Below are 27,327 nucleotides of genomic sequence, written 5' to 3' on the forward strand. Positions count from 1 at the left end.
CGTCTCTCCTCACATTCTCCCCTCGGGCCGCTGCCTCGTTAATTGTACCAAACAGAGGGAAACTTTGAAGTTGCTGTCCCGTAAAATAATATTGTGCTCATTTGTTTACCGCCAGAGTTTTAGCCTGGAGCTAGAGCACTGACAGATATGAGGTTTGAGAGGGAAGGGAGATAAATGACATGAGAAAAACAAACACACACACTCACACACACAAACAGGGAGGGGAAGGACAGAGGGAACGAAGGGGACTTTGGCTGCAGAAAGAGGGTTAGAAGATGAAAGGATGGAGGATGGTAAAAAAAATATGAGAGGGTGGCTGGGGTGTTTTATAGACACTCTCCTCCACTCAAACCCTGGATCATTCATCAACTGGACAGAGACCCTTGCAGCATACACACTAATGCAACACACACATATGCACTCACATAAGAGCTCTCACATTGTCTTTATGGGAGTTCATTTCCCGTAAAAGCACTTCCCATGCTATGTTTGATTTCGCCATATCCACAAACTAGCATCAGCTAGTGACACACTCAGGCATACTTGTGATGTGCGATAAGTCAGTTTCACAAGACAAAACAAGATGAGATTGATGGCGTAGCACTTTCACAGCGACTACTTTACACTCGTGTCCTAAGAAAACCTGCAACCTTAACCTGAGGTCTTTAAAGCCAGCTAAATTAAACCTTTTCAAACACGTATTTCATGCAAATAAATATCAATGTTACTCAATCAAACAGTGTAGATACTATGCTGGTTCAACAATCGCATAATATTCACAGTAATTTGTTTGAGTGGGAGAAATAATGAAATGGGAACCAAAAATCCTCCTTGACATCATCTCCAAGTCACACAATCAGTCTAATTCACTCAAGAAAACGTTGAGTCTATCAGGACCACCTTCCACAATCAGTGTCTCTTAACCCACAGGAGGTGGAAATTTTCTTAAGCCTACGAGGAAATTATTTATTCACTCCATCACTGCCTATTCACGGTCCTTTTAGCATGCAAATTCACCACTGATTGACATCAATCATCTCGTTCCCTCGTTCAACAGTGAGTCCACGCTGCTGAAGTCAGCACTGAGCACACCCAGTTTAATGACACAATGGTATATGTGTGTTTTTAGAGTATGTGTGTGCAGACAGTCCTGCGAAGATTGGAGGGTAATACTTTGAAGGGAGGGATTTACTATGGGAAGGTCAGGGATTCACCTTTACAGTGACTGAGAAGGAAGGGAGCGATCGACTGTGGGCTGACAGGTAAAGGGTAAGAGGAGAGGTGTGTGTGCGTGTATCTGTATGTGTGTGTTTGGTCAGCACAGGTCAGAAGATACTCTAGAAGTCATCCAGGTTTAAATAGCTGAGCTCTCAATTAGCTTGAACTCCCCCTTGACCCTCACCAGCTTCCATAACTGCACCGAGACACCAAACATGATGCACTGCTTCTGAGAATATATGTCTTGTGCATCTGAATGATTCATGATTTTATGTTTTACTTTTGTTTTTTTGCTCTTGTGCTGTATATTTATTCATAATTCTGTAGTGAGCAGCAGCTGGCCTGCAGCTGTTGTTTGCCTCCACTGCGGCAGAAGGTTCACACTTGCAACTTGAATGTGCATAAAATGACACCACATAGTGCACAAAACAGAGGGCCAAATTGTCTGTGCTAACTTCCCCATTGAGCCCCTGCAGAATCCCATAATAGTAGATAAATAGTTACCTAGCAACAGAGCCTAGCAACAGCAGCGGTGTAGATATGGTATCACAGCACCGGGGAAAAACTCGAGGGGAGAAATGCCTCCACTTTCAGCAAAGCAGGCGTTTATTAACAGAGGGCCCGGGGAAAACATCAAACTGCACTGAAATGGATCTGCTGTATCAACTGTAGTGTTGAAAACAGATCATTTTTCCCTCTGTATGCTAACACAATGAATCGCCTTTGATGGGTAAGTGCTCAGTGCTTGCTCAGGTTTCTGTTGACACAAACACAAAGTCATACAGCTTATGAGATATATCAAACGGGACAGAATAAGGTGACTGTGGTTTGCAGGGTTAGGAAAAAGTCATAGCTTGGGATCAATATTTTGCACAATGGAGAGTCAGTGAAAGGAGTGTATGATATACAGTGGATAGCGAAAGTCTACACAACCCTGTTAAAATGCCAGGTTTTGTGATGTAAAAAAATGAGACCAAGACAAATCATGTCAGAAATGTTTCCACCTTTAATGTGACCTATACCATGAACAATTCAACTGAAAAAAAGGGGGAAGAATAAAAAATAAAAAAATAAATAATGTGATTGCATAAGTGTACACACCCTTTGACTAATAGTTTTTTGATGCGCCTTTTGATTTTATTACAGCACTCAGTCTTTTTGGGTAGGACTCTATTAGCATGGCACATCTTGATTTAGCAATATTTGCCCATTCTTCTTTATAAAAAAGCTCCAAATCCATCAGATAGTGAGGGCATCTCCTGTGCAGAGCCTTCTTCAGATCCCCCCACAGATATTCAGCTGGATTCAGGTCTGGACTCTGGCTGGGCCTTTCCAAATATATATTTACAAATACATATTTTCTCCACTTGATGATGACTGTCTTCACTGTGGTCCATGGTATATCTAATGCCTTGGAACAATTGTGTACCCTTCTCCTGACTGATACCTTTCAACAATGAGATCCCTCTGATGCTTTGGAAGCTCTCTGTGGACCATGGCTTTTGCTGCAAGATGTAACTGAGGAAATGTCAGGAAAATCCTCCTAGAACAGCTGATCTTTATTGGGATTAATCAAAGTCACTCTAAATTATGTCCTGTGTATACTGACTAGTATTTGTCATGAGTTTGAATGTGATTGGTTAATTCAGAACACAACCACATCCCTAGATGTAAGGGGGTGTGTACACTTATGCAACCACATTATTTTAGTTTCTTATTTTTTATTCTTCCCCCTAAAAGATTTCCTTTTTTTTTTCAACTGAATTGTGAACGTTAAAGGTCACATTAAAAAGTTCTGACATGATTTATCTTTGTCTCATTTTTTTACATCACGAAACCTGGCATTTTAACAGGGGTGTGTAGACTTTCGCTATCCACTGTATGTGATATATAGTCTGACTGCATTGCCAACAGCATGAAAAAGAGTCTTTAAAATGCTATACAACAAAGCAGATGTATGTTTGTAGCATTTGTTTTATTACATTGGCCTCAGGGTTCAATGTCTCCAAAGAACATTTCTACGACTTGGTTATTTTTTAGCGTTATTATCATTTCATAAACGTATATGATTATTAAACAGCACTGCTTTAACACAGGCTGTATAGATGGCCTTGAGCTGGAGTACATCTCCACTATTAACTCCACAGTTTGGCACACTCCAGCTGGAAGACAAAATGCCTTTTTCTTTCAACTGATGAGTAATTTCACTCCTCATCCATAAATCAATTATGTATAATCCCCTGATACAGAGAATTAGTGGCCATTTAACATGAGGAAGCTAAGTGTTTGAGTGTGCTGAGTGTGCACATGATCACATCCCTGTGTGTTTATGTGGGAACAGTGTTGGTGATGATTTTCTTAAACAGAGAGTTACACTGATGTAAACATGCTTTATTTCTGACTGGGGATGAAGTGCTGCGGGGGGGGGGGGGGGGGGGGGGGGGGAAGCTTGGAGACATTATATACAGGGCTGTGTTACACTGAGAAGCTTTTCTAGCACTTATTTGGTGAACCATGGTGATGTTACAAAAGCAGGGATGCAGAGTTCAGACACTTCATCTCCCAGAGCGCTCACAAATCTTCTCACGGTTTACAGCCTTCCTTTTTTTTCTCGCAGCATTTGTCTACTTAAGAAAGAGAGGTGACAAATATATTATTAGAAGCATTTGTCACCTCAGCTGTGAATTTTCATAAAACACCCTTTTTGTAACAGACTTCCAGTTTTAGAAAACACCCGTCCTCTCTGCAAATTGAGAAACGACTTGACATAATGACCAATTATGGGATGAACCTGGTGTGTGTTTGTTTTCCTGCTGGAGGTGGAGAAGCAAAACAGAGGCTGCCATCAATGACTGTGAGGAAATAAAGGACGAGATGAAGGAGAAAGAAAATTCATTTTCCGTATCATTTTCCATATTTAGAAGTGAAAGAAACAGATAATCTCACTTTTTTTTTGCATTCTTCAGGATCAAATCCAGCTTGAATCACGTCTTCCTTACGGATAAGAATGCATCCTTCATTTCTCTGCCTCCTTCGCTCGTTTTGGTGTTTTACATGTCATTCAACATGCATTATCCCCACACATCATCCCTCCAGTGACTACAAAAACTACAAAAACAGCATCATGAGCTCATTATTTAACTGCTGGAAGACATGCTGGCTGTGTTCATCAGAAAGGAGAACATTCAGAGCAGCTGATAACCTGAGAAAGGTTGAAGTGAGGTTGGAATCCTTCACTGATATGCAGTTTTGACACAGGGAGTGTGGTGCAAAATCAACCTGCTAGAAGATATTTCAAATGAAAACTCGATCAGCCAGTCATGCTCCGAGAGGAAAAACACAGGGACAACAGCTCGTTCTCTACACCCTGGCATCTATCGTTACCTCCCCTCTTTATTTCTTCATCTGTCTGGATAGAAGTGAGCGGGACTGATGTTTCTATTTCCGAATGTGTCTCCCTTGGCGTGTCTTCGTCGGCCAAGTCTGTAGCCCACGCTGTGTGAAAGCGGGTGCCTGCCAACACTTTCTAACACATACAGTTGCATCTGTAGTGTGCTGAGACGCCAGGGAACAAGAGCCTAAACTGTAGGGCATTGTATCACAACACAAGGTACGAGTGAGAATAAATAGAGCTTAACCAGCATCCACCTTTAAATGCATGAAATGCATGTTACAAAATGTGCTGATGATGCAACATGAAGCAAGAGTGATGTGTGTTGGGTTTTTTTGTGTCCGTTTTGGATTAAATTGGAATTTGAAAAACGCTTTTCCACAAAATCTCTCAAGTGTTCACCAGGGATTGGCACCAACTCCACTGGTCATTACAGTTTCTACAGCGAGAGCACACACTGTTCTAGTTTTTAACTTCCCTAAAACTAACTGCACTTTCTATGTGGCTGTAAAGCTCATTGGAGGGGACTTGGAGATGACAGTTAAGCTGCTACGGCGGACGGGGGCCAAGCAATCATGGTGGCAGCAGGAGAGGAGAGGACAGTGGTTTGGTTGGTTTGCCAGTTGTAGGAGCGGGCAGCTGAGACTAAACGGCAGTAATGGCCTAACGAGGAGAAATCTTGAGAGCCAAACCAGATGGAACGGCCACAGCCACGTGGCTGCCTGGCAAGGCACGGGGCTTGTTAGCCAAACACGGATACAGACAAAGATTTACCAAAAGATGAAGACAAACCCACCATGGAAGGAATGCTGAAATGACACTGATGGATGCTGCCTTTTCTACATATCAAATTCCCCTTTTCCTCCATTTTTTTTTTGTTTTATATTTGTTGCACATTTTTCCATTCTTCTCTTTCTCTGATTGATATTCAGCACATTTGGTGACTAAGCTTTTTCTCTCCTCCTCTGTGTGCTCAGGGCTTAACTTTAATGAGAGGGGAGAAGTTGATTACATACAGGGAGTAGAAAACTAGGCCTCCATCTCAAGGGAGGAGTGTAGTAGACGAGATGCTGCTCTGAGTTTTAGTCAACAATGAAAGCAGACAGAGCGCACACACACACACACACACATACACAAAAAAAAGCTGGGGTTCAGGGGCTTGCACATCAGAATGCCCTTGGAAGTCAAATAATTTCCAAGGGTGCTTGGGGGTTGGGAATCAAGGACATGGAGAAAGGGATAAAAAAAATGTTCACAGTGTAGGCCTTTCAGAGGATTCAGACAGGTGCACACACACACATATGCCTGCAAACACACATATCTCTACAGTGATGACTAACCTGAATCTATCCTGGTCTATTAAAGCGGCGAGCAGTGACTGGACTGACTGACGCCATGCTGGCAGACAATCTTTCGACAGATAGTAGAGGAACACATGGTATTCCCGATGCTTTTTATCATTTGTTCTCAAAAGAGAACAAAAGGGATCATCTTTCTCTCACAACTTCTCCCACAGGATCGTTTCCCATTTGTTTTGAGCTACATTAAAGGGAGGAAACAGGAAGCCCACAATAATAGAATCACTCTCTAAACTTAGCTGACAACTTTTCTCACATGGTGCTGGGCGCCCCTGCTCTTATTGTATTTGCTATAATGTTGATGAATGCCTATATGAACCTGAAGATACCCTTCAAATCAATACACTGACATACAGTGCAGCAACAAACTGCAGTCCACTCTTACAGCAGAGATGAATATCCAGCAGGAGAGAACTGGCATGTGTGAAGGAAAAGATAGAGGATGCGTGGTGATTGAATTGCATGTGCAACTGCTCAAAACATGTTCAAATGTGTTGGCTCTTGTGTGTCCAGATTCAGGGGTGTTGCATTTCTTACAACATTACATGAAATGTTGCAGAGAGTTCCTCTCTTGCTTCTGGCTGCCAGGAGTTGATGGAAGACAGACATGGTAGTGGGACGATACCAAAGACCAGGAGTTCCCAAAGTATGTGTCAGGACCCCCATGTAATGAGTTTCCTGCCTTTCTTTTTGCCATATGACTCCTTAAGTTTAGGGTTAGTGAACAGTTAATTATCAAAAGCATCAGTAGCAGTAGGTTAATTCATACCGGCACAGGAAACACAGACACATGCTCATATAGGTAGGCTAATTTTCTGCAGACCAGCTAAATGAAGCCACATCTAATCACTTTGAGGGGCAGTGGGGGTCGCGAGTCTTTGGCACCTATATTGTGGGGGTTGCGGGCTGAAAAGTTTGGGAACCCCTGCCATAGACTGTATAAATAATGGACGTAGTATCCGTGACGTCACCCATCTGTTTCTTAAGCGCTGTTTTGAAGCCAATGGTCGGCTGGAGCCATATTGGAAATGTTGAAGTCAACCGAACTGCTGTCGAGCTACTGTGAGGTAAAGAGGCGGGCTTTGAGCCTCCTTGCCAACAGCTACAATGTTCCTGCCTGTCAATCAAGTCAGCTGCGCCTCTCGTAATGCCGATCGAGAAATTAGCTTTCCAAACTACACTTGTTTTTTGTACCAGGCTGTAAACATGTTTATTTCTGCTGTAAAGATTGTCTCTTTTGAATTGGTGTGTATGTGGTTTCCGAAACTTCCCGAGCCAGCTTCAAGCGGACAATCGAGGAACTGCAGTTTTTAACAAGTCCGCATTGGCTTCAATTCTCGCGGCCAGAGGCTGACGCTTAGACAATACGTTGCAAGTTAACCAAACCCATGCAAGAGCTGGGTGTGTCATTATAAACATATTGGCACATGATTTCAGAGACCATTACACCAGCATTAATTTAACTGATACTGGTCATATAGCATTCTGTAGTGACTAATCTGTGAGGCCATATGATAGCAAGGTACTTGGAATTTTTTACCCCTTACTCTTCAGTTGTCTTGTGTATTTATTTCAAATGTTAGTCTTATGGCACAAAGCTTCAATGACATGGGTGTTTGCGTGAGCGCACTGCTTGACTTGAATGCAACACCTTTCATTTCTACTCTGTGTGGAGGTGAGACTTCGAGAGGAAAAGGAGTCAGACGTTGGGAGGAGGCAGCACCTTTAGCTCGCACAGGCCACAAATCGTACACCTTAGTCTAACAGTGACGAGACCCTGTGTGAACTCTGAGCCCGACACAGGTTACAGAGGTGTGAGGAAGCATGCACAGCACCATGACCACTATAAAAAGTTTTCCACACAAATTCCGCCTCATTCCTTAAAAAACAAGGAGTGTCTCGGACTGCAGTTTGGCAATTACCATTCTGTGTGTGCATCAGAGGGGGGAAAAAATCCCATAATCCTTTGGGAGCGCTTGTGTAGCGAAGATAAAAATCCACTTATTAAGGTCTGTTTTGAGGATGGGAAATAGAAAGGGTGAGGAGAAAAGAGGAGGAAAGTGAAAAAGAAGAGACTGCGTGGATAGGTGTGGGAGATTACAGATGTTAATTTCTCGCTCTCCTTTGCTTTGCTGCTTTTTTCTGTTCCCGCATTCCCCGCTCTCTAATTCCACCTCATTTATTTACTCTCTCTCTCTCCTCTCTCTCTCTCACTCTCTCTCTCCTCTCTCTCTCTCTCTCCTCTCTCTCTCTCTCTCCTCTCTCTCTCTCTCTCTCTCTCTCTCTCTCGCTCTCTCTCTCTCTCTCTCTCTCTCTCTCTCTCTCTCTCTCTCTCTCTCTCTGCTGTCATTGTGTTTATGAAGCGGCTTCGCTACTTCAAAGTCTTGATGTCAAGCAGACAGACCCAGGGACCCTTCTAAAGATGTTTACGCTAGTATCTGCTTAATGGGCGAGTCTGAGTATTCTAAATAGCAACTCAACGACAGCACTGCAGCTACATTAGAGTGTGTGTGTGTGTGTGTGTGAGAACATGTGTGTCTGTGTGAGCCTGTGAGAGGAGTGGGAGGAAAAGCTGAGCAATATAAGAATGTGCAAATAGAAACATAACAAACAAACAAACAAACAAACAGGTGTTGGGAGATGCAATAGATGTTTGCAGGATATTTAATACATTTGGTGGCTAATGTTAGCTTCCCAACACAGAACAGAACATGAGCATGAAAACATACAGAGAAGAGAGGACACATTCATATGCATCTCTGTGCACACACACACACGTTATTCCATCTCCATCAACCTGCAATCTGAAAAGGTTCAAATGCATCCATGTACATGCAAAGACACAAACAAACACACAACACCCTTGATGGCACACACTCCCATCTGCAGCATTTCAGCCTAGCTACAGAGAACAGCCTAGCCTGGCTACTAGCATGTACTGCAGGGAGGAGAGAGAGAATGACCCAGTTGTGAGGTAAACTGTTCTCTGCAGAGAGAGAGAGAGGAAGGAAAAGAGACAGAGGATGAGAGAAAGGAGAGGTAGAGGAGACGAGAGGGAAAGGTGTGCGGGGGCACTGGTCGCCCCAAGAGACCTACATAGTGCAATGATTGGCTACAGGCGCGCAGAGAGGGAGGAAGTGAGAGAAAAGGGGGGAGGCGGAGGGCTCACCTGCAGTGGTGTGTCCTGTATAGCTGCACACGCAGGTATAAATCACAGGGAAGGGAAGGAAGGATGGAGGTATAGAAAAGAGGAAGAGGGAAAGAAGAAAGGAAAGAGGTATGCTTCCAAACAATCCAAAGAAGATGAGTTGGTGTAGGAATGCGGCTGCTACATGCACTAACGCAGGTACAAAATGGGGAGAAAATGGATCTGCCTCAACCAGTCATCCATCAATGATTTTGAGAAAATCCATTACAGAGAAAGTGATGAAAGTTTGTGTAGAGTGGAATGAAAAAGAAAGAGAGACGTAGTCAGCAAAGAGAACATTGCTCTGCTGGCCCTGGTATGAAAAGAACATCAATCTTCACTTATCCTTCATCATCATAAACCTTAAGTTATGGCTGGTTATGAGTGGAAAACTAAATAATATGCCTCTCAGACTATAATAATGGCAGTGATGGGAAATTACACTGCGGCTGTAGCAAGGTTACTGCTCGAGCTGCACAGGAACACTGTGTGATTGTCTGCTAGACACTGTATTGATTTCTACTGCTGGTGCACAAATTAACAATCACCATGCAATGATTTAGGGCTCAGACGCAGGCAAATGCCAGCACATGAGCCAAAATCTAAAAATTATCATTCAAGAACTGCGTTTGTCCAGATGCAGCTACTACTAAAGTCTTTTTTATACCTTTTTAATTAACAATAAATCACCTTTAGAAATTGTTAATTAAGTGTTGGAGAGCCCATGCCTTCACAGTCTGCTACACATGAGTAATTAACGCCAGTTCAAGTGCTTCTTCCAACGCACAGAGAGAAAAGCTTCTGCTTTCAGCAGAAGGCACACAGGGTGACTGTCAACTGTTCAGCCACCTTTGACATGAAGAGACGACTGTGTGAGTAGGTAAGTGTGTATGTATCTCTGTGGTTACCTACTCAATGATCCATCAGTAGCAGAGAGAGGAACAGGGAGAGAAAGCTGGAATGTAATTACATTCCTGTAGCTGGCTTGACACAAGCTTAATATGGCTAAAAATGTTAATAGTGATGCTAATTATCTAGGTGAGTAGATCCAAGCTTTGAGGGTTAGTTTGACAGGAAAGGTAGAGAGGAGAACTCTGATGTCTTGTAGGAGCATGAACATATGAGAAATGGAACAGGGCAATTAACTTATATCATCTGGAGCATGGCTGTGCTGTCAAAAGTCAACCTTGAATAACGTGAGTGTGCGTTTACTGCCAAATTAAACGTTATTTAAGTCTTGAGTTTATTTCTAGACTTATTTAACCAGTGTTGTTGGTTAATCTAGATTTCAAAGCATCAAGCCCAAGATCCACAGGATGCGTCGCGTTACGTTACGGCTGCGCCGCGCACGTCGCAGCAAATAGGTTCCCATTCAAGTCAATGCTCTAGAGTCCACAGGGCGCGCTGCGGCACGTCTCAGCTCCGTCTCTGGAGCGTTCCGCCGCGCCGCTCTGCCAGAGATACGCGGGGAGTCTATTTTCGCCGCTCCCCGCGCCCAGCACGCGTCAATCGACACAGAAATGATCGAACTATCCCGGAAGTCAGGCACGAGGATCGTATGCAACATCCGCTCACTTTCAAAATAAACACCATGTGCAAACACAAGATCGTAAATTTCACCACTTCTTCAACATTACGTCATAACCTGTGGCATCGGGCCAGACGTCAGTCTCAAAAGATATCCGACACCATGGACGAGGACGAGGAAAAGTTTATACTGTGTTGTTCTCGCGCGTTTTGGAGTTCTCGAGGGATCTTGAGTTTCCTGCTCCGGAGTGCGCGCCGCTCCAAACACGCATCCTATGGACCAGGGCGAAAGCCCCGGGACGGAGCAGAGCCGTGTCGCAGCCGTAACGCCGCGCACACGCATCCTGTGGACTCCCCGAGTGAGTTGCGTTAAAAAACTTTGTGATGCTTTTATATGCAAAGTCAGCACATTGAAGATCAAATTTTTAAAAAAAAAGCCAGACAGGGTCAAACATGCTGCATTATATAGCCTCCATGCCAGCCTGACAAAGACGTAGCAACTGAGCAGCTTGTAAACACAAACAGGCTGCTGGCTTTTCTCACGTGACAGACACACAGCAACATGTTGATTAGAAAGCAAGGGAAGGAGAGGAGGAGAGAAAGGGAAGGAGTGGAGAATAGGCAACAGAGAGAGAGAGAGAGAGAGAGAGAGAGAGAGAGAGAGAGAGAGGGGGAGAGAGAGCGAGAGAGAGAGAGAGCGAGAGCGAGCGGGAGAGAGAGCGCGGGAGAGAGAGAGAGACACTGAAGTGAAGCTTGGAAGAGGCAGAGAAGAATCAATGAGAAAATGAGTCGGGAAAACCTGGAGAGAAGCTAAGGAGGGAGAAGAGAGGGAGTTTCTCTTGCAGCTTGTGATTAATTCAACACCAGATCATAACATTTACTCATAACACCGTCCAAATACAGGTGTCTGCTGTTTCTTGGAGGTTAATTGTAGCTCAGCTGAAACTAAACTCCTGACGATGTAAGTGGCATGGATTTCAAATGATCCACAAATGAAGCAGCCTCCAAGCATCAGAAGTTATCATCATGAACACTGGGATGTCTAGAAACTAGGGCTGTTTTCGAAACCGCCTACTATACTAGCAGTACGTACTGATTTGGACAAAATTCATTATGTAGTAAGTAGTATGTGAACACGAGCAAAATCTGCATTATGTCAAAACTACCCGGATGTCGTGCTGATTTGGGAACATTACTCAGTATGCACCGGACCAGTCTCCCTCACATACTGTTTCCTACAATGCACAGCGGTAATGTTACGCTTCTTATTTTTCCTTCTTTTTAGACGGGGGGGACTCAGGTTTTAGGTGCTGTGAGAAGTTTGCTGTACGTACTGCATACTACATTTCTAGGTAGTATGTAGCAGGTGGTTTCAAAACAGCCTAGGATGCCTGTATGGGACAGCATAAGAGGTCAAAGGTGGTTTCAAAAATGGTCACATCACTGGAGTCCTGGATTCTAAACATGGAAAAATGCTTAAGTAATTCTCACCAACAAGATACTGTTCACAAAGATGGAAGATTTCTGAGTATGTGTAACCTTCCAGTGGAAATACATAGAAAACCGACAGGTCCAAATCATACTCAGGATCAAAGCATGGATTTTAGATTCCATTTCAGCCCTTTGATTTGTTTATGTCCCCGGACCTTGACTCATCTTCCTCAGCAGCCAGCCTCGCCTTAACCCTGAGCCAGCGACACATCAGAGTCAAATACAGTTCAAACGATCAGGAAACGGAGAGATCAGACTGAAGTTAGTCATTTTCTCTCTCCAACTTCTCTGCCGGCTCGAGCCTTTCAACTCCATGTACACACTGCGCAGAATAGCCACTCAAATCACTCACAGCTCAATAGGCTGCCACATACTGGTACTCTTCTCAATAGGTGCAGACTCACAAGAGCGAAATGAACATCAAACTCTATTTCAGCACTCTCGCCCTCTCCTCCCATCAGACTGTCTGCCTTTACCCTTTCTCGACATTCTCTCCATCTCTGTAGCTTTCACCAATCATTCTTGCTCGCCAATTTTGCCCTCTACACTCTTGGAGTCTCTCTCTGCTGTGCACTTCTGTCTGTAGCTGTTCACCCACTCTCTTCCTGCTTCCAATGTCAAAAAAGATCTGTGCTAAAGACATAAAATAAAATAGAAAACTGCAAGCCTCATGTCTTGATATGAATTTGGTTTTATAGGTAGGCTGAAAAAAACGTTGACATTGTTGAGTTGTAAAATTTGACTCTGACTGAGAGCTGGTGCAGCTAACCAGCAAGAACGAGCAATATAAGCAGCATCTAGACTGTAAAACTACATGGCCCATGATTCATAGCTGCAGGCTCACCTTGTTGTGTGACAAGCTGAAGACATACAGAAGCCTAAAGCTGTAGAGTGGTTTACTTTGTGTGTGCGAAAACATGGTTTCAACCTGCAGTAAAGTAGCTGGTTACTATGGTTGGTTGGTTGTATGTGTGTGAGAATGTGTGGTTGTGTGTGCATGTGTGTGTGTGTCTGTGTGTTCTATTGCCCTGCTCAGCCCCTGGCAGCTCATCAATTATAAAGCAGCCCTGGAAAGGAGGGATAAGGCCGAGCTACAGCAGTGGCATCTATAAATACACACCTGAATGACACACGTGAGGTGAACGGCTATTTTCTGCATTCGAGCGTGTGTACGCACACACCCGAGGGTTGGCAGAGAAACACCCCCCGATGCACAAGCAATGTCATCCACCGTATCAGGGGCACTTTGTGTAACTGTTGAGTCAGGAAGGACGGGGAGCACAGTGGCTGCTCTTTGCAAACCTGAGCACCATGTGATACTCCGTCTAAATCAGAGGAGAGATTGCTTTTCCCCTCTTCCCTCTTGTCTTTCATCAACTAAACACCAGAGCTCGGTGAACGGCAAAATGGGAAAGTTAAATGTGTGTGTGCGTGCATGCAGGAGTGCAGGAAATTCTGTAATGGTCTGGAAGACATGCACTATCACTCCCTGGTGGCCCGGGGCTTTCGAGTTCTACAGTACCTCGCTCTCTGTTTCCATATACTTCCACCTTTTCATTTTTTCTCTTGTATTATTTAGCTTTGAGTTTATCTCGGCATCAATCTGTCTCTACTTTAGCTCTCACCAGCGCCATGTGTTGCATATTCGATCTCCCAGAAATACATCCTCCCCTGCATATTCCATCTGTCTTTTCGGTTTCTCCAACATACATTCAAATGTCATCTTTATTTCAACATCTTTCTTCATCTGCTGCTTGTCGCATTCAAAATAAGGCTTGGCAATATGGCAAACCATAAGAAAGGCTATTTTCTTTCTAAATTGATTAATATCCATGTTCAAATTTTGTGCTTTTTCCTCCTCTTTAAGGGGAGCTCAGTTCTAATCCCACTTTGTTGCCACTCAGTTCACTTCCTTGTTCCATGTTTACAGAAGACATACTCTCTCTTTTCTACTGGCATATGGATGTGTGGTCTTTCATGCAAGCAAGAAACAGCAGACTAACAGTCTTTAACTGCTTTGTGAAAGGCTGCTTAACAAAAAAGTAAAAAACGTTATCTTATCATGGACTAAATTTTCACAGCAATCACAATCAAGATAATTTTATCGCCTCCCAACTCTAATTAAAAGTCCATGTTCGTTCATCCTCCAGCCCCCAAATCGATCCAGTTCCTTTTTTTCCTCCTCTTTTTCCCCTTCTTCCCTGGCTCTCCCTAATACCACCTACATCCAAATGTTAAGTCTTCCTGACTGTGTGTCCAACTTGTCCAGTTAGACAGCCTGGCGACAAAACATGTTTTTTTTTCTTCTTCTTTCGCACTAGCAGCAGGAACACCGAGCATTATGGGGATTGTGTGCACACGAGGAAACTGCTACCTTCTGATCCTTTTCCCAGGCCATTACTGGACTTCATTTCTCATTAGCTCTTGAGATTTCCAGCGTGGAATCAACTAATATGTACACAGAGACTCATATGCATACACACTCACACACACTATTTACCAACACTATAAATCTAAAGGAGGAATTTGACTTTGGAAGGGCGCCTAGGCAAACATTGTGGACCAAGCAATTACAAGAAGAAGATGTATGCAGAAACAATTGGGCGAGAACAATGGTGCAAAAAAAAGAGAGGGCGAAAGGAGCATAAGGTGAAGGGGAGGGAGGTAGGGGGTGAGGGGTGGTGGTGCCGTGGGGTTCCCATCGACTGACTCCCCTTGACATGCCTTTCTGTTTCTACAACAAGCAGCTGAGCAAAGCTGGAGAACAGACAGCGGTTAATACAGCAAGACCAAAACAGCAACACATTAATATGGTGTGTTCAATCAGCCTTACAGCCGTGAGGTGGACTGCACCTGTCATCGACTACCAGCCCACTCTCATCACATCACATCCTCCTAATTTGCTCTGAGTCCATTGTAGCAGCTTCTCTCTGGGATTAAATAAACTGCAATTTACTCATATATATGTCCGTATGTGTGTGTGTATGTGTGTGTGTGTTCTATACATTCTATCCTGTGCGTAGAACAGCCTCTGCTGCCATGGCAACCAACGACTGAGCTTGCTGTAGTGTGTGCTGCTGCACTTGCTGGTGTGGGAGAAGCAGCACATACATACACACACACAGAGTGCCAAGGCAACGAGGAAGACTGCTGAAGAATACTTAACAGCATGGGAACATTGACATTCTGGGTATGCTGCAGTGGTTTGGACCACTGGCCAGAAAGGGTGGGGTTGTAACGGCTACTACGCAGGGGGATAGTAGCCATGTGGCTGCACCTGAGTTGCAGAGCATGGTGTTTGTGGTAAAACAAGGGCAAGGAGAGGGGCTGTCCACACACATCCGCACTCACAATGCCCGCCTGTCCTAAAGCATATTTCATCATTAGCTCTAAGCAGTTAATCCTCTGCTCCACTGACCACGGCTCAGCTCAGCCCATTTCAATAATCTGCATCTGGGGCTAACCAACCTATCACACACACACACACACACACACACACACACACACACACACACACACACACACACACACACACACACACAAACACACACATACACACACACACTGAAAACAAGGACACAATCAACTCACAAAACATATGGGACTGGTCCAAAGCAATAAATATCTCACGTTAAAGCTCGAACACCCAGACAAGCATAAATCTATCCATCAATAATCTGTGGTGCCAGCAGCAAAGCTCACTCATTTATGGGACAAGAAACAACACAGTATGTGGTTGTAATAAGTTAAAAAGCAAATAAGTGGATGCATATGTCAATCAAGTTTCAATGTGTACCTAACAGGACTGCAAGGTTGAAATGATTGCTGATCAAACTCATGCAAGCGATTTTGATACAATACAGAATGGCTACTTTTTATGGTTCCAGTTGGTCAAATACTTCATATTCTGAAGATTTTAGTGGTTTGGATAGAAAGGCAGATAGTGTGACTGTTAAATTACACAAAAATGGCATGTTTCCAGCGTACACGACTGCAGACAGGTGAGGCAAAAAGATTACTCAAACCTGGCAGAGGTTCACTCAAGAGTGAGTATGACCTTTCCCTTCCCAACAACAAGCATTAACCATTAATCGTCGGAATTGACCTGTTTCTGGCTCCTGCCATCTGCCCTGGAAACCTTAAATGACAGATACCTCTCCCTGCCCTCCTCCTGCAGGTTTCCTCCTCTCCTCCAAGAGGCTATAACCCTGCACACTACCGTTCATTCACCAATCTATCCTGCGATCCATACCTCACATCATTCTCCTCTCTCCTCTCCCTTCCCAGCTCCACTGTCAAAAAATTCTTCCCCTTCCTCTGCTGCTTTCTTTGTGTTTGCATCTTACTTTTCTTCTCTCCCCCTCCTCTAGGTCTGACTGTAACAGATTGAAAAGTAGTGCCTGTGGTGAAGAGGTGAACGAATTGTCACAACCCGACACCCTGCTCTTTGCCTTCGGCTAAATGCTGACAAATGCTCTGTGGAAAACATGTTTTTTTGCTCTCTTTCATCCCCTGTGTACCCTCACAGCAAGTCATGCACGTGTCTGCTTCTTCAGACACTACCTTGGGCGCCACTTTAAGAAACTGGTCATATCTGGGACACTGAAACACACACACACACAAACACACACACATACATACATATACGTATTTATGCACATCAATGTATCCTCAGCTTCTTCGACCTTGCCTTCTTTGCATGTCATGCCTTGCTCAGTTCTGTGCCTCTGTCTATGTCAAGTTCAAGGTTAGCTGCTCATTGTATTGAGCGCCAATGCTCCCCCATCGGGACGGGCAGAGTGGAGATGCATTAGCACCTCTGCAGGTGGCCTTCAATCTCATGCCTTCCCTCCCTTTTTTCTCCACATCTCCCCTCCACACCTCCCTCTTGTCCCCTAGTCCACCTCTCAATCTGTGGCCCCCATGGAGGTTCATATCCAAGCTTTGTCCAGCAGTGTGTTTGTGGGCTGGAGAGTGTGGGTGTAGGTCTTTGTGTGCTATTCTGGATACATGCAATAGTGTGCAAAGTGAGTATCATGCATATGTGTGTATGCAGACAAGTACCTGTCATGCTAATGTGTAGCCTGACTAGATGACCATAAAGTGAACCGTAGCCTGCAGGGGGTTAAGGCTTTCCCCTTGACCTGCTTCTGTGCACTGACCTGCGTTTAATGGGTTTAAACCTCTCCTAGCTCCAGCCTTTTATCTCCATCACATCTCCATCTCCTAAAAAGCTACAGACCAATGGGCACACAAACTGACCGACAGACAGGCGGACAGAAGCCATATGGTCCATTCACTTCCGATGGCGGGAGGTAGCCATCAAAGAGCTCTCACAGCAGCTCCACTCAGCCATGGAGAGATCGACACAGGGAGAGATGGAGAAGGAGAGATGAAGGGAGAGAGAGGAGGGAAATTAGGGGGCAGAAGGAGGAGAGGTGAGGTGAAGAGCACGAGGAAAAGACATCAATGAAGAAGAGGTGAAAATAGAAAGCGAGTAAAAGACGTGGAGGTGTACGCATCATATAGGCACTTCTGTGAGGCAATGAAAGCAAAGTGTGATAGTAGCTGCACAGAATTTGACTGATTCAACAGCACTGCCTGTTTTCTGCTGACAGGAGGATGTTATGAAATTCAGCTTAGACTGTGTCAATATGGGCTTTATACAATGCAGCCACTCAGCATCAGAGACATCTAAGGCAAAGGCCGTTTATGACAGCTTAACCTTGTAGTTCTATCTTTGGGAGGACAAAGACTGGTGGGCCATGAGAAGACCGTAAGATTTATTTTTTTGGCTGCTGGTCTTTCTTCTTCAAAAGTGCTTTTTGTGAGCACTTTTGAACTGAAGTCTTTCTCAAAATAACATAGACCAAAGTTTATCTCATGTTTTGTACTTTCTCTTCCGTCGGTGTCAAGCAATCAATCAATCTTTATTTGTATGGCGCCAAATCACAACAAACACATTCCCAAGATGCTTTTACAAACATAGCAGGTCTAGACCATACTCTATGTTAAATTATTAAGAAAGACCAAACACCGAGACACGATAAGACTCGGTCTTATCCCATCTTAATCCACCATGAGCATTGCACCTTGCAGTATTTAGTGGTTACCTGTTAAAACTTCCTTTTAACAGGCAGAAACCTCAAGCAGAACCAGACTCATGTTAGACAGCCATCTGCCTCGACTGAGTTGGGGTTGGAAAGAGGGATAGAGGAGAGTAAGAGAGAGAGAGAGATGATGTGATGTGTATTAGTGATGAGACGAGTAAGGGGGTTATGGTGTGTATTTTTTTCTCCTTGGCTTCTGTCACTTTTGCTTTTCCACAACCTCTTCCTTCCTGCTCATCTTTTAGAACAACTACACAATCCACTATGTCTCAGTCCGACCACAGTGATGTCAAGATTTTTCCAGAAGACTGACTCCATCACAACCTCCAGCGTCTAGGGCACAGAGCAACGTGAAAAAGCTCAGTATTAATGTAGTCTAATTGCCTAAGTCCCTCTCTCTGCTGCTTCCTCCAGCTGATCTAGTTCAGATTGAAGTTAAGGGCAAGGCTAGGGCTGAGTATTTTATAGTGCCAGTTAAGGTTGGTGTGAGCCAGCGGCTAGGAAAGGTGTATGTAAATGACAGTCTGAGTGCAACTAGCAAAATTTTACTCTCAACAGCATTTCATTAAAAAAAATTCACAAGCAAATCGAATTTAATTCACTCAGCTTCCTGCACAGCTCGAATTCATGATGTCATAAACACAAGCCTGTAAACACTAACATTACGCTCGGCCACAAACAGCCGCACTAAAGATCATCCACTCTCTTTTACCGTAAACGCTAATATTTATTCTGGGTGACGTGTTGGTCACAGCATCATAAATAAGAACGGGAAACAGTGAGAGTTGAATTGAGTAAATAGAAGGTAGGAGGAGGAGGGGGGGGGATAAAACAAGTAAGGTGGAGAAGTGTGTATAAATCAACATCCATTAGCCGAGGGGTTATAAAGTCACTGATCAAGGAGGTGGACTGAAGCTCAGACCTTTTATTGTCTTGTTGTTGTCTTTTATTGCCTGTGATGTCATCTAATGGTATACAGTTAACGACAGGGGAGGGGAAGTATGGACATGGGAGGGGAGGATGGGGCTGTAATGGGGCTGTGTGTATGTGTGTGTGCATGTGTGTGGACTTGTGTTGACACAGAATATTGATCACCTTTTGTCAAAGCTGGAGTGTTTCCGTGGGGTTCCCTTAGCGGAGTATGCCATATGTGCACAATCATATCCAATAAGGGACAATGTTTGATTGTAAGAGGGGTGTCTGGATGGTGGCCAAAGAATGGAGGAAGGAAAGTAAAAGATAACAAAGAGAGAAAGAAGTGTTTCTAACATAATATCCAGAAGGCATCTTCAATTCCTTCTTAAACTGAAAGCCATCTAATCTCCTCTACCTCTCTCGAAGTCATCATCACAGCAGAGCAGCAGGTATTAAATGTGATTACATATTTCCCCTGTTTGAAATATCTGCCTACGTCTTGGTTAATGTCTTACAACATCGAAATAAACGCTGCCTCAACCACTCTGCTCCTGTAAGGAATGAAAAACACAACACAACAAACACAGGCAGGGGCCCATACCTGAAATAAACAAACTATAGAAAACCAGCCTTCCTGCCTGCGTAAAGAAAACACCTATCCACTTTGTTAGCTTGTTAGCCTGTCCACATACTGTACATACCGTCTCATATTCAAAACATGCATTTTCAGAATGTGCTGCATCTCTTTCCAGTCTCTACCACCCTCTGATTCTCTCACTCTTTCCCTTTGCCTGAGAGGCTCACTAGCCTAGCCACCCCAGAATTAGTCTCAGTTATGGCCATGTGTGTGTGAGAGCGAGAGGAGTGGGAGTAAGAGCACAGGAGCTACCACCCTTCTATCACACCTAGCAGCAGTGCATCATCCTATTACCAGAGAAAAGGGCTGCCATGCGGGGGAGGCCACAGGGGCATGAGGGAAAGTCTAAGGTGGGAGCCACAACACGCCAAAACCCGGCTTATCCAGTGCTGTTTAACTCTGAGGGGACAAATCTTGTTGAGCCGGGGGTTTTGCTGTCACACAGAATGTGACATGTTTTTCAAGGGGGGAGGCTGTTATGGGCCAAGATGCTCACAAACACAATGAGTGACACTTCAGGCTGCGGAAAGTGTTCCAAAAGCTTTCATGAGCTTCATTCTCGTTTACTTTAATGACTAAAATTCTAGAATAATTCCCTCTAATTAATTTAGGAATCAAATGAACAAAATGTACAAAACTGTAAAGAAATAGATGGATGTGACTCACACTCATACTGCTCTATAATGCAGTTAACTAAGTACCTTAAAAACTGGTATATTTCTTCTTATTCTGACCCCTCATTCAGCCTCAAGAAACAGAGAAAAAACTTTGTCTAATCGATTCGCCAACATGCTGATCTGTGCTGTAAAGCAAGTTTGCAACATGCTGATGTGTGCTACAATCTGCCCCAAGGGCTCTAGATTTTCTATGAGTCCAAAGTGAAGGAAAAGTACAGCGGATACTCTTGATACCGGCTGTATACGAGTGTATGTGTGATATATGGTGCAGTGGATGAGGAGGATGTTGAAAGATACCAGATAGCTCCAGCTCTAGAAATTAAATCCCCCTCAGGGGTTCTTCGGATCCCCCCCTTTTCCTCAAAAACACACACACACAAACTCAAATCCTCTCTGTAGTGAGGTACACACACTCTCTTTCTCTCTCTCTCATGCACACACTCACCTCTTCTTCCTGCAAATACAGCCGACTCAGCAGATCTGCCTGAAAGTCAATCTGCCTCACTACTACTATCCTTCCTCCATTCCAGCAGTCCCAAATTCCCAGCCCTTACTCCACATTCTCACAGCGAGAAACCAAATCTCTGCTCTCATCAATTCTGCCACCTTTGCTTCCCTTCATCATACCAATGTTTCTGCTCCTTACCTTTTTGACTTGTCCGCTTTTTGTGCCCACGAAGACCAGAGAGTGGTTCTTGTAAACATAGGCAATGACTGAAGTCATTTTGTCGTTGGCGTCGCAGAAGAGAGGCTTGCCATGGACCATCTCGGACACGCCCAATGGCGCGTTCATGTCGAGGCCGCAGAAGTCATCGTCGATGGTCAAGAGCTGCAGAATAAAGGAGGAAGAGATTAATAGAACGCTGACTTTTGTTCATAAACATTAGAAATGCAAATGGTTGGACAACAGATTTGGGACACACACTGCTGAGGAGCTCCATCTTTTTTGTAGCCCTGTGTGTTACATACAGTAGGTCCCACAGGAGAAAGTTTGGGGAAAGTTAGGTTGAGAGTCTTGAAGAAGTATTGAGCCGGATAATCCAGATTCAAACCTGCAACCATCATGATAAAACAGCAAAGACTGTGAAATACGGTACCCTAGAGTGAGTGTATTTTCATAAGGGATAGCTACAGACTTTGTATCTGTAAGAATATGTGACTGTTTCTAAGCTTGTGTGTGTCTGCCCCACGTGCAAGAAACAGTAAAACATGTGAACAGTAACACAGAGATGAAGATAGAAGAAGGCTGCAGTGAGGCTCGAGCTCTGTAATAGCGCCAGAGGCTGCTCTGTCAGGCACAATTCCCCACCGTCCACCCGATGCAACAGCCACTGCAGAAATGCCAGAGCTGCAAGATATTCTATGCGGAATGATTTAAAGTGGACCAAGTGAATTAAAAAAAACAAGAAAAACAAGTGCTGCTTCGTCACAATGAGGAAGAGTGTAGTAGAACTCTTGATAGAAGTTGATTTGTTGTGCTTTCTGTGTGGACATGATGTGAAGAAATGCAGATGTGTGTGTTTCATGTTTTGTGTCTGTACGTTGTGTGTTTAATCTTGACAGGGGGATAATATTCATACAGTCAGAGTGGGCAGAATGACTTATGGGTTGTGATAAAAGAGTAATGGTGCTGGGGATTGGTTATTATTCTGTGAATATGGGTGGATGTAGAAAAAACTGTGGGTTTAAGACTAAGGCAGGCATTGCTCTTGATTAATAGCTGTGCAGTGGGTTGGCTTGACAGTAGGTGCTGACTTAACTTGGTTCTAAAACGCACATAAGAAATGGTATTATGGTGATTTTTTAGGTAAGAGTTATGAAATACAAATGTGTAAAAACATGATGAAGGACACATATTTAAGATTAAGAATAACTGAGCATGCAATCATTAGACTTTTTATATAAAAACCATAGACTCTATAAATAGTGGACGTAGTATCCGTGACGTCACACATCTGTTCCTGAGAGCTGTTTGGAAGCCAATCATCTGCGGAAGCTATATCAGAAATGCTGAACGCAACCTAACTGCTGTCGAGCTAGTGTGAGGTAAAGAGGCGGGCTTTGAGCCTCCTCGATAACAGTTGCAGTATTCCTGCCTGTCAGTCAAGACAGTCATGTCCTTATTTGGGCAAAACTCGTAATCTTAACATCTTCTGATTTGTTGGGTTATACAAAAATTCACCCCCTGTATAGTGTGTGCCGATCGAGAGATTAGCTATTCAGACTGAAGCCCTTTCTTGAACCAGGCTGTAAACATGTTTATCATTGCTGTAAAGATTGTCTTTTTTGAACAGGTGAATATGTGGTTTCCGGTGTTTCTGCAGCCAACCTCAAGTGGACGCTCAGTGAATTGCAGACGATAACACTTTGCATGAGCTTCATATTTCAAGACCGGAGGTTGCCACTTGATAAAAACACAATGTTTGCTTATGTTAAATGTTACCTTAACATCAAAGTGACCACGCCAGGCAACATTACAGCAGGAAGACCCAGTCAGGTCTAGCTTAAAGCTAAGGACAAGTCACCCTGTCCATGCTTGAAAAACATAAGAAACCAATACACTCTTAACTTAGAGCATGCACCAATAAGTTCTCAGTGATTAAAACCACCAAACCATTTCAGATCTGCAGTTGCTGATTTGTTGTTCTTCGAGCAGTCAGATGACGTTCAAGGGGGGTGCAGAGGTTCCTTTAGCCTGTGTCTTATTTTCCCCCTCAAAGTGCATCCCCTGGGCTCTCCGATCAATCTTGCAAACACCAAGTGTCTTCTCACAACCTTTCACTAAAGGCCATCATCATCAACATCATCAGAAGCCTCGGACTGAGCCACAGAGGAAATATGAGGTCTGCTTTCATTAGACAAATGGAACATGGCCGGTCTGGGCCACATTGAGCTTCAGGCTATATAACGTTCCGGGGGGGTTATGTGAAGTGGTGTGAGTGATCGATACAGATGACTTGGATTTGGGTCAAGATCGTCTCATGTGGTTAGGGAGGTTGAGATGAGGACAGGAAGAGGAACAAAACCAAAGATGGGTGGAGGAAGGAGGAGTATGATAGAAAAAAAAAAGAGATAAATATTGATAAAAAGCAAAAGGCAGTGAAGTGGATGATTCTTTCCCTCCTGCCCCCCCTCCCCCGACCTTTTCAGAATGAGCTGTTGTCAGGAACACACTCCCTGTCCTATAAGTCTTGTGGTGGCCTGCTGCTAGATTAATGGTGCTCTTATGAGAACCAGGGTCACTCTGTAAAAACACACTGAAATATCACTCTGTTTTGCAGTTACACTTTGCCTTCCTGTCCGAGACTATAATTCATAATCTCTCCACCTCTCTGACGTACTAACAAGCCAACACAAACTCCATGGTTGATTATTTACTGAATGTTTTCCGCAGTCATTAGTTGAGCTGTATTTTTATGCAATCATGAGTAAAACCTTTCTATTTCTATGTTGCCATTAGTTGTGAAGGACACTTGTCAGCCCAGAGTTCAAAGGTTAACAAGGTCTATGAGAAGCAGAATGAGCACTTTGTAGTGTTTGGAGCCTCCATGATTGAACGCTGCCTCAAAAGATAACCAATGTGCTGCTCTTTCTCCAAAGATTGATCACTTTTCCAAGAAAAGTTAGTGGTTTTCATCATTAAAAAGTCATGTCTCATTATCTGTCTGTTTCTGTCAACATATTCAAAATAAAAGATGATGCATGTGCAAGAGGAGGATGTTATTACATGTGTGAAGATGTGTGTTTTCATCATTCGTCACTGACACATGCTGTATTATTTCTGCCGGTTGCCAATCATAGTCACAATCTCCGTCCCGCATTCTGAAATCTAATGAAATATACTTTCTGTCTGTCAGCCCTTTCAGGAGGCAGACACGTTTTCATTACGCCACCAGCAGAACATGACATTTTAGTTGTGATGCCAAAGACACCTTCAGTCAGAATACAGAATGATATCAATGTAGCCTTTGCCATTGTCTGCCAATAAGACAACGCTGTCACTGCTTCTATCGTGTTTTTATGCCCCCTTTTCTTTCTGTCAACCCATCTCATTAATGCATTCTGAGGCTCACAAGGTTACCATTACTCGCTGCCTTTTCATGCCACTTTTAGTGTCACCTTTTGATGGCTGGGGCTTTAAAAGTTGTCCAAGCATTGGCAAACACTGCCTACATGTAGACCTTGAGTTTGATTTCAGGGATTTTTTTTCTCGTCTTTTAGTTTTCCATGGACAGCATTCGAGTCAATGTTGCAAACACTCAAAAAATATTCCATAACAAACAAACCATAGAAGTGGTATTGACCTCTCCAGCAGACAGATTAAAGGAATATGCTACAAAAGAGTGCCGTCCATTAAGACAACTGTTTTGGTGTTTACTTGGGTGCTTTCAAATTGCTTTTCATTAATCTACTTGAAACTCAAACACTCTGTCCTTAACCCTGAATTTTTAAGAATATATTATAGAGAAAAAGCAAGACAAACAAGGCGAAGATATCAAACTCAGTAATACATGTATCTAATCTAATCAGTAGATTGCTTGCACAAATACAATTAGTTGTAAATGTCTGAATATCACCTCAAAACCTAAAGAGTTGCTTGACTGTAAAAGGTGACCAGCATCTCTAGTTACTTAACTATGACCTCAAATCTCATGCAGGGTCTCTGAGGTATCTCTGCCAGGGTCCTGCAGTATAGCAACAGAGGAGAAAGCCGGGGTGGGGGTCCTCTCTCAAGACAGAGGGACAGGAGAGCAGAGTCTCTGTATTTGGACAGAGGCCAGGCACTGAGGCAGAATCAGGTCACTCTCAGCCATATCCATCTCTGTGCTTGTGTTTGGCTGCCAGCAGCAGCACAAAGCGAGCTCTCTTCTGGACTGTGTGGAGGGATCAGCAGATACAGAGTGGAGAGGAGAAAAAAAGAGAGAGGGGGGCTACTAGGCGCACGCGAGAGAGAGAGAGAGAGAGAGAGAGAGAGAGAGAGAGAATTGCTCAATGCGATTAGCGAGGACTGAAAGAGATCCGCTCTCATACGCTCTCTGATGTATGGCCTAATCTGGCTTGCGTCGTACTGAGGGTCTGTTCCATTGGCTGTGGGTTCACCAAGTTAATGACACACATTAAACCACAGAGACATTAGGCTTCATGTCGCTGCTTAACGTTGGAGGCTCCAAAGAGTCCATTTTCTTGCACTTCTGGCTATTCCTTTTTAATGAACTTATTATACTCCATGTGTCACTTTTAATGACTTTTCCTCCAAACTATGAAAGTCCGCTGATTCTGCACTTTGTTTCTATTGTAAGAGGTCTTCACGCAACATTTGTCATCCATGATGAGCTCTGTTTTGGAGTAGAGTTATTCGGGGAAATGCCCTCGCAAAGAAACGGGTGAAGTGAAAACACAAAAATTTCTCATAGTGGTTGCCTTTTACATAATCAGCCACTCAGACATGGTGTGTTTCCTCAAGCCCTACTGTGTGAAATGACTGACCTGTCAGAATGATTGGCAGTGCTAGAGAATTATGTAATGACTAAAGTGGGTTTGCAGTGTTCACTGTTAGATATAATGTCAACATTCAATTTAGCTTTACTAAAACACTGGCTGTATGACTCCTGCAGCTACAGTGAGTCACTTTGAAGTGGAGCATCAGAGGAAACAGTGTTTATTCTGTAGCTGTATATCAGCATGTGCAGGAGAATGTTTAGCTCACCACGATGGGAAGGCTGCTCAAGCATGTTAGCTTTAATCCTTTGGAGGAGTTATTGCATGAAAATCATATACTTCCTTAGTATGTAAAATATAACTCCAGTTTTACTACCGTACAGCTGTAGGAACATTTGATGCTAACAGTTTTGTTTTACGCTTTGCAGCATGAGTTTTTTTTGTGTGTGTGTTTGATTTTGAAAAGCTTGTTTTGGTGAAAGAATCCAACCCTTTTTATTTGGAAATGAAGTGTTAAGTGTAAATGAAGCTCTACACTTCATTTATTTGTGAGGCCTGTGAGTAAAAACGTGTGTGTGTGTGTGTGTGTGCTTGTGTGTGCTTGTGTCTGTGTGTGTTATGTGTATCAGATGGACCACTAGCCAATCTGCCAAAGCGTAGTCTGTCTGACTACTGATCCATGGTGCCCTCTGTTGCACCAGTAACGCGTGACAGAACACACCATGACACACACGCTATGAAGTAAACACACACACCGGGACAAGTGAAATGCACAATCCGCTCTCCTTCTTGTGTCCTGTCTGCATAAATTGTTTCGCTTTTTCCCTCTTCACAAAGACCTGTCTGCTTTGCAAACTGTCCAACCTTATAACCGATTGAGCCATCTGAGGGTTCTTCTGCTTTTAGCTGCCTGTTTGAGGCAGAAACAGAGTGAGTGAGATGCTGAGAGCCAAAAGAAAGGAGAAGCCTCAGCATCAAAGCCCTGCTGGTCAAATGCTCCTTCAAACACGATGAATTATTTCTGATTTTAAGTAAACAAATGTATTACCTTGACTGCAAGAAGCAGTGAAACATTACTAGAATGAAATGTGCATGTGTCAAGGGATTAGCTCAAGAGAAGAGTGTGTCAGGCAGGTCAATGTTGCCGCACGAGAAAGGCAAACAAAAAGAATAGCTTGCATTATGAGACTTTGGCAGATAGGCATCATTTTTCCTTTTTAAACAGAGATATCATTCCTTCAATCAATCAATCTTTATTTGTATGGCGCCAAATCACAACAAACATTATCTCAAGATGCTTTTACAAACATAGCAGGTCTAATCCACCATGAGCATTGCATCTCGCAGTATTTAGCTAGTTACAGTGGCAAGGAAAAA

General features: G+C 43.6%; 1 protein-coding gene across 2 annotated transcripts in view; it reads right to left on the minus strand.

The window, feature by feature from the left end:
• plxna4 (plexin A4) overlaps nt 1-27,327 on the minus strand; it is a 254,565-nt gene that overhangs the window by 185,333 nt on the left and 41,905 nt on the right. For both annotated transcript variants that reach the window (XM_034673574.1, XM_034673573.1), the window contains exon 3: nt 21,158-21,340. In XM_034673574.1, the coding sequence (XP_034529465.1) occupies nt 21,158-21,340 (183 nt within the window). The remainder of the gene's footprint in view (nt 1-21,157; nt 21,341-27,327) is intronic.

This window comes from Notolabrus celidotus, chromosome 21 (genome assembly GCF_009762535.1).
Source record: "Notolabrus celidotus isolate fNotCel1 chromosome 21, fNotCel1.pri, whole genome shotgun sequence".
Classification (NCBI taxonomy): Eukaryota; Metazoa; Chordata; class Actinopteri; order Labriformes; family Labridae; genus Notolabrus; species Notolabrus celidotus.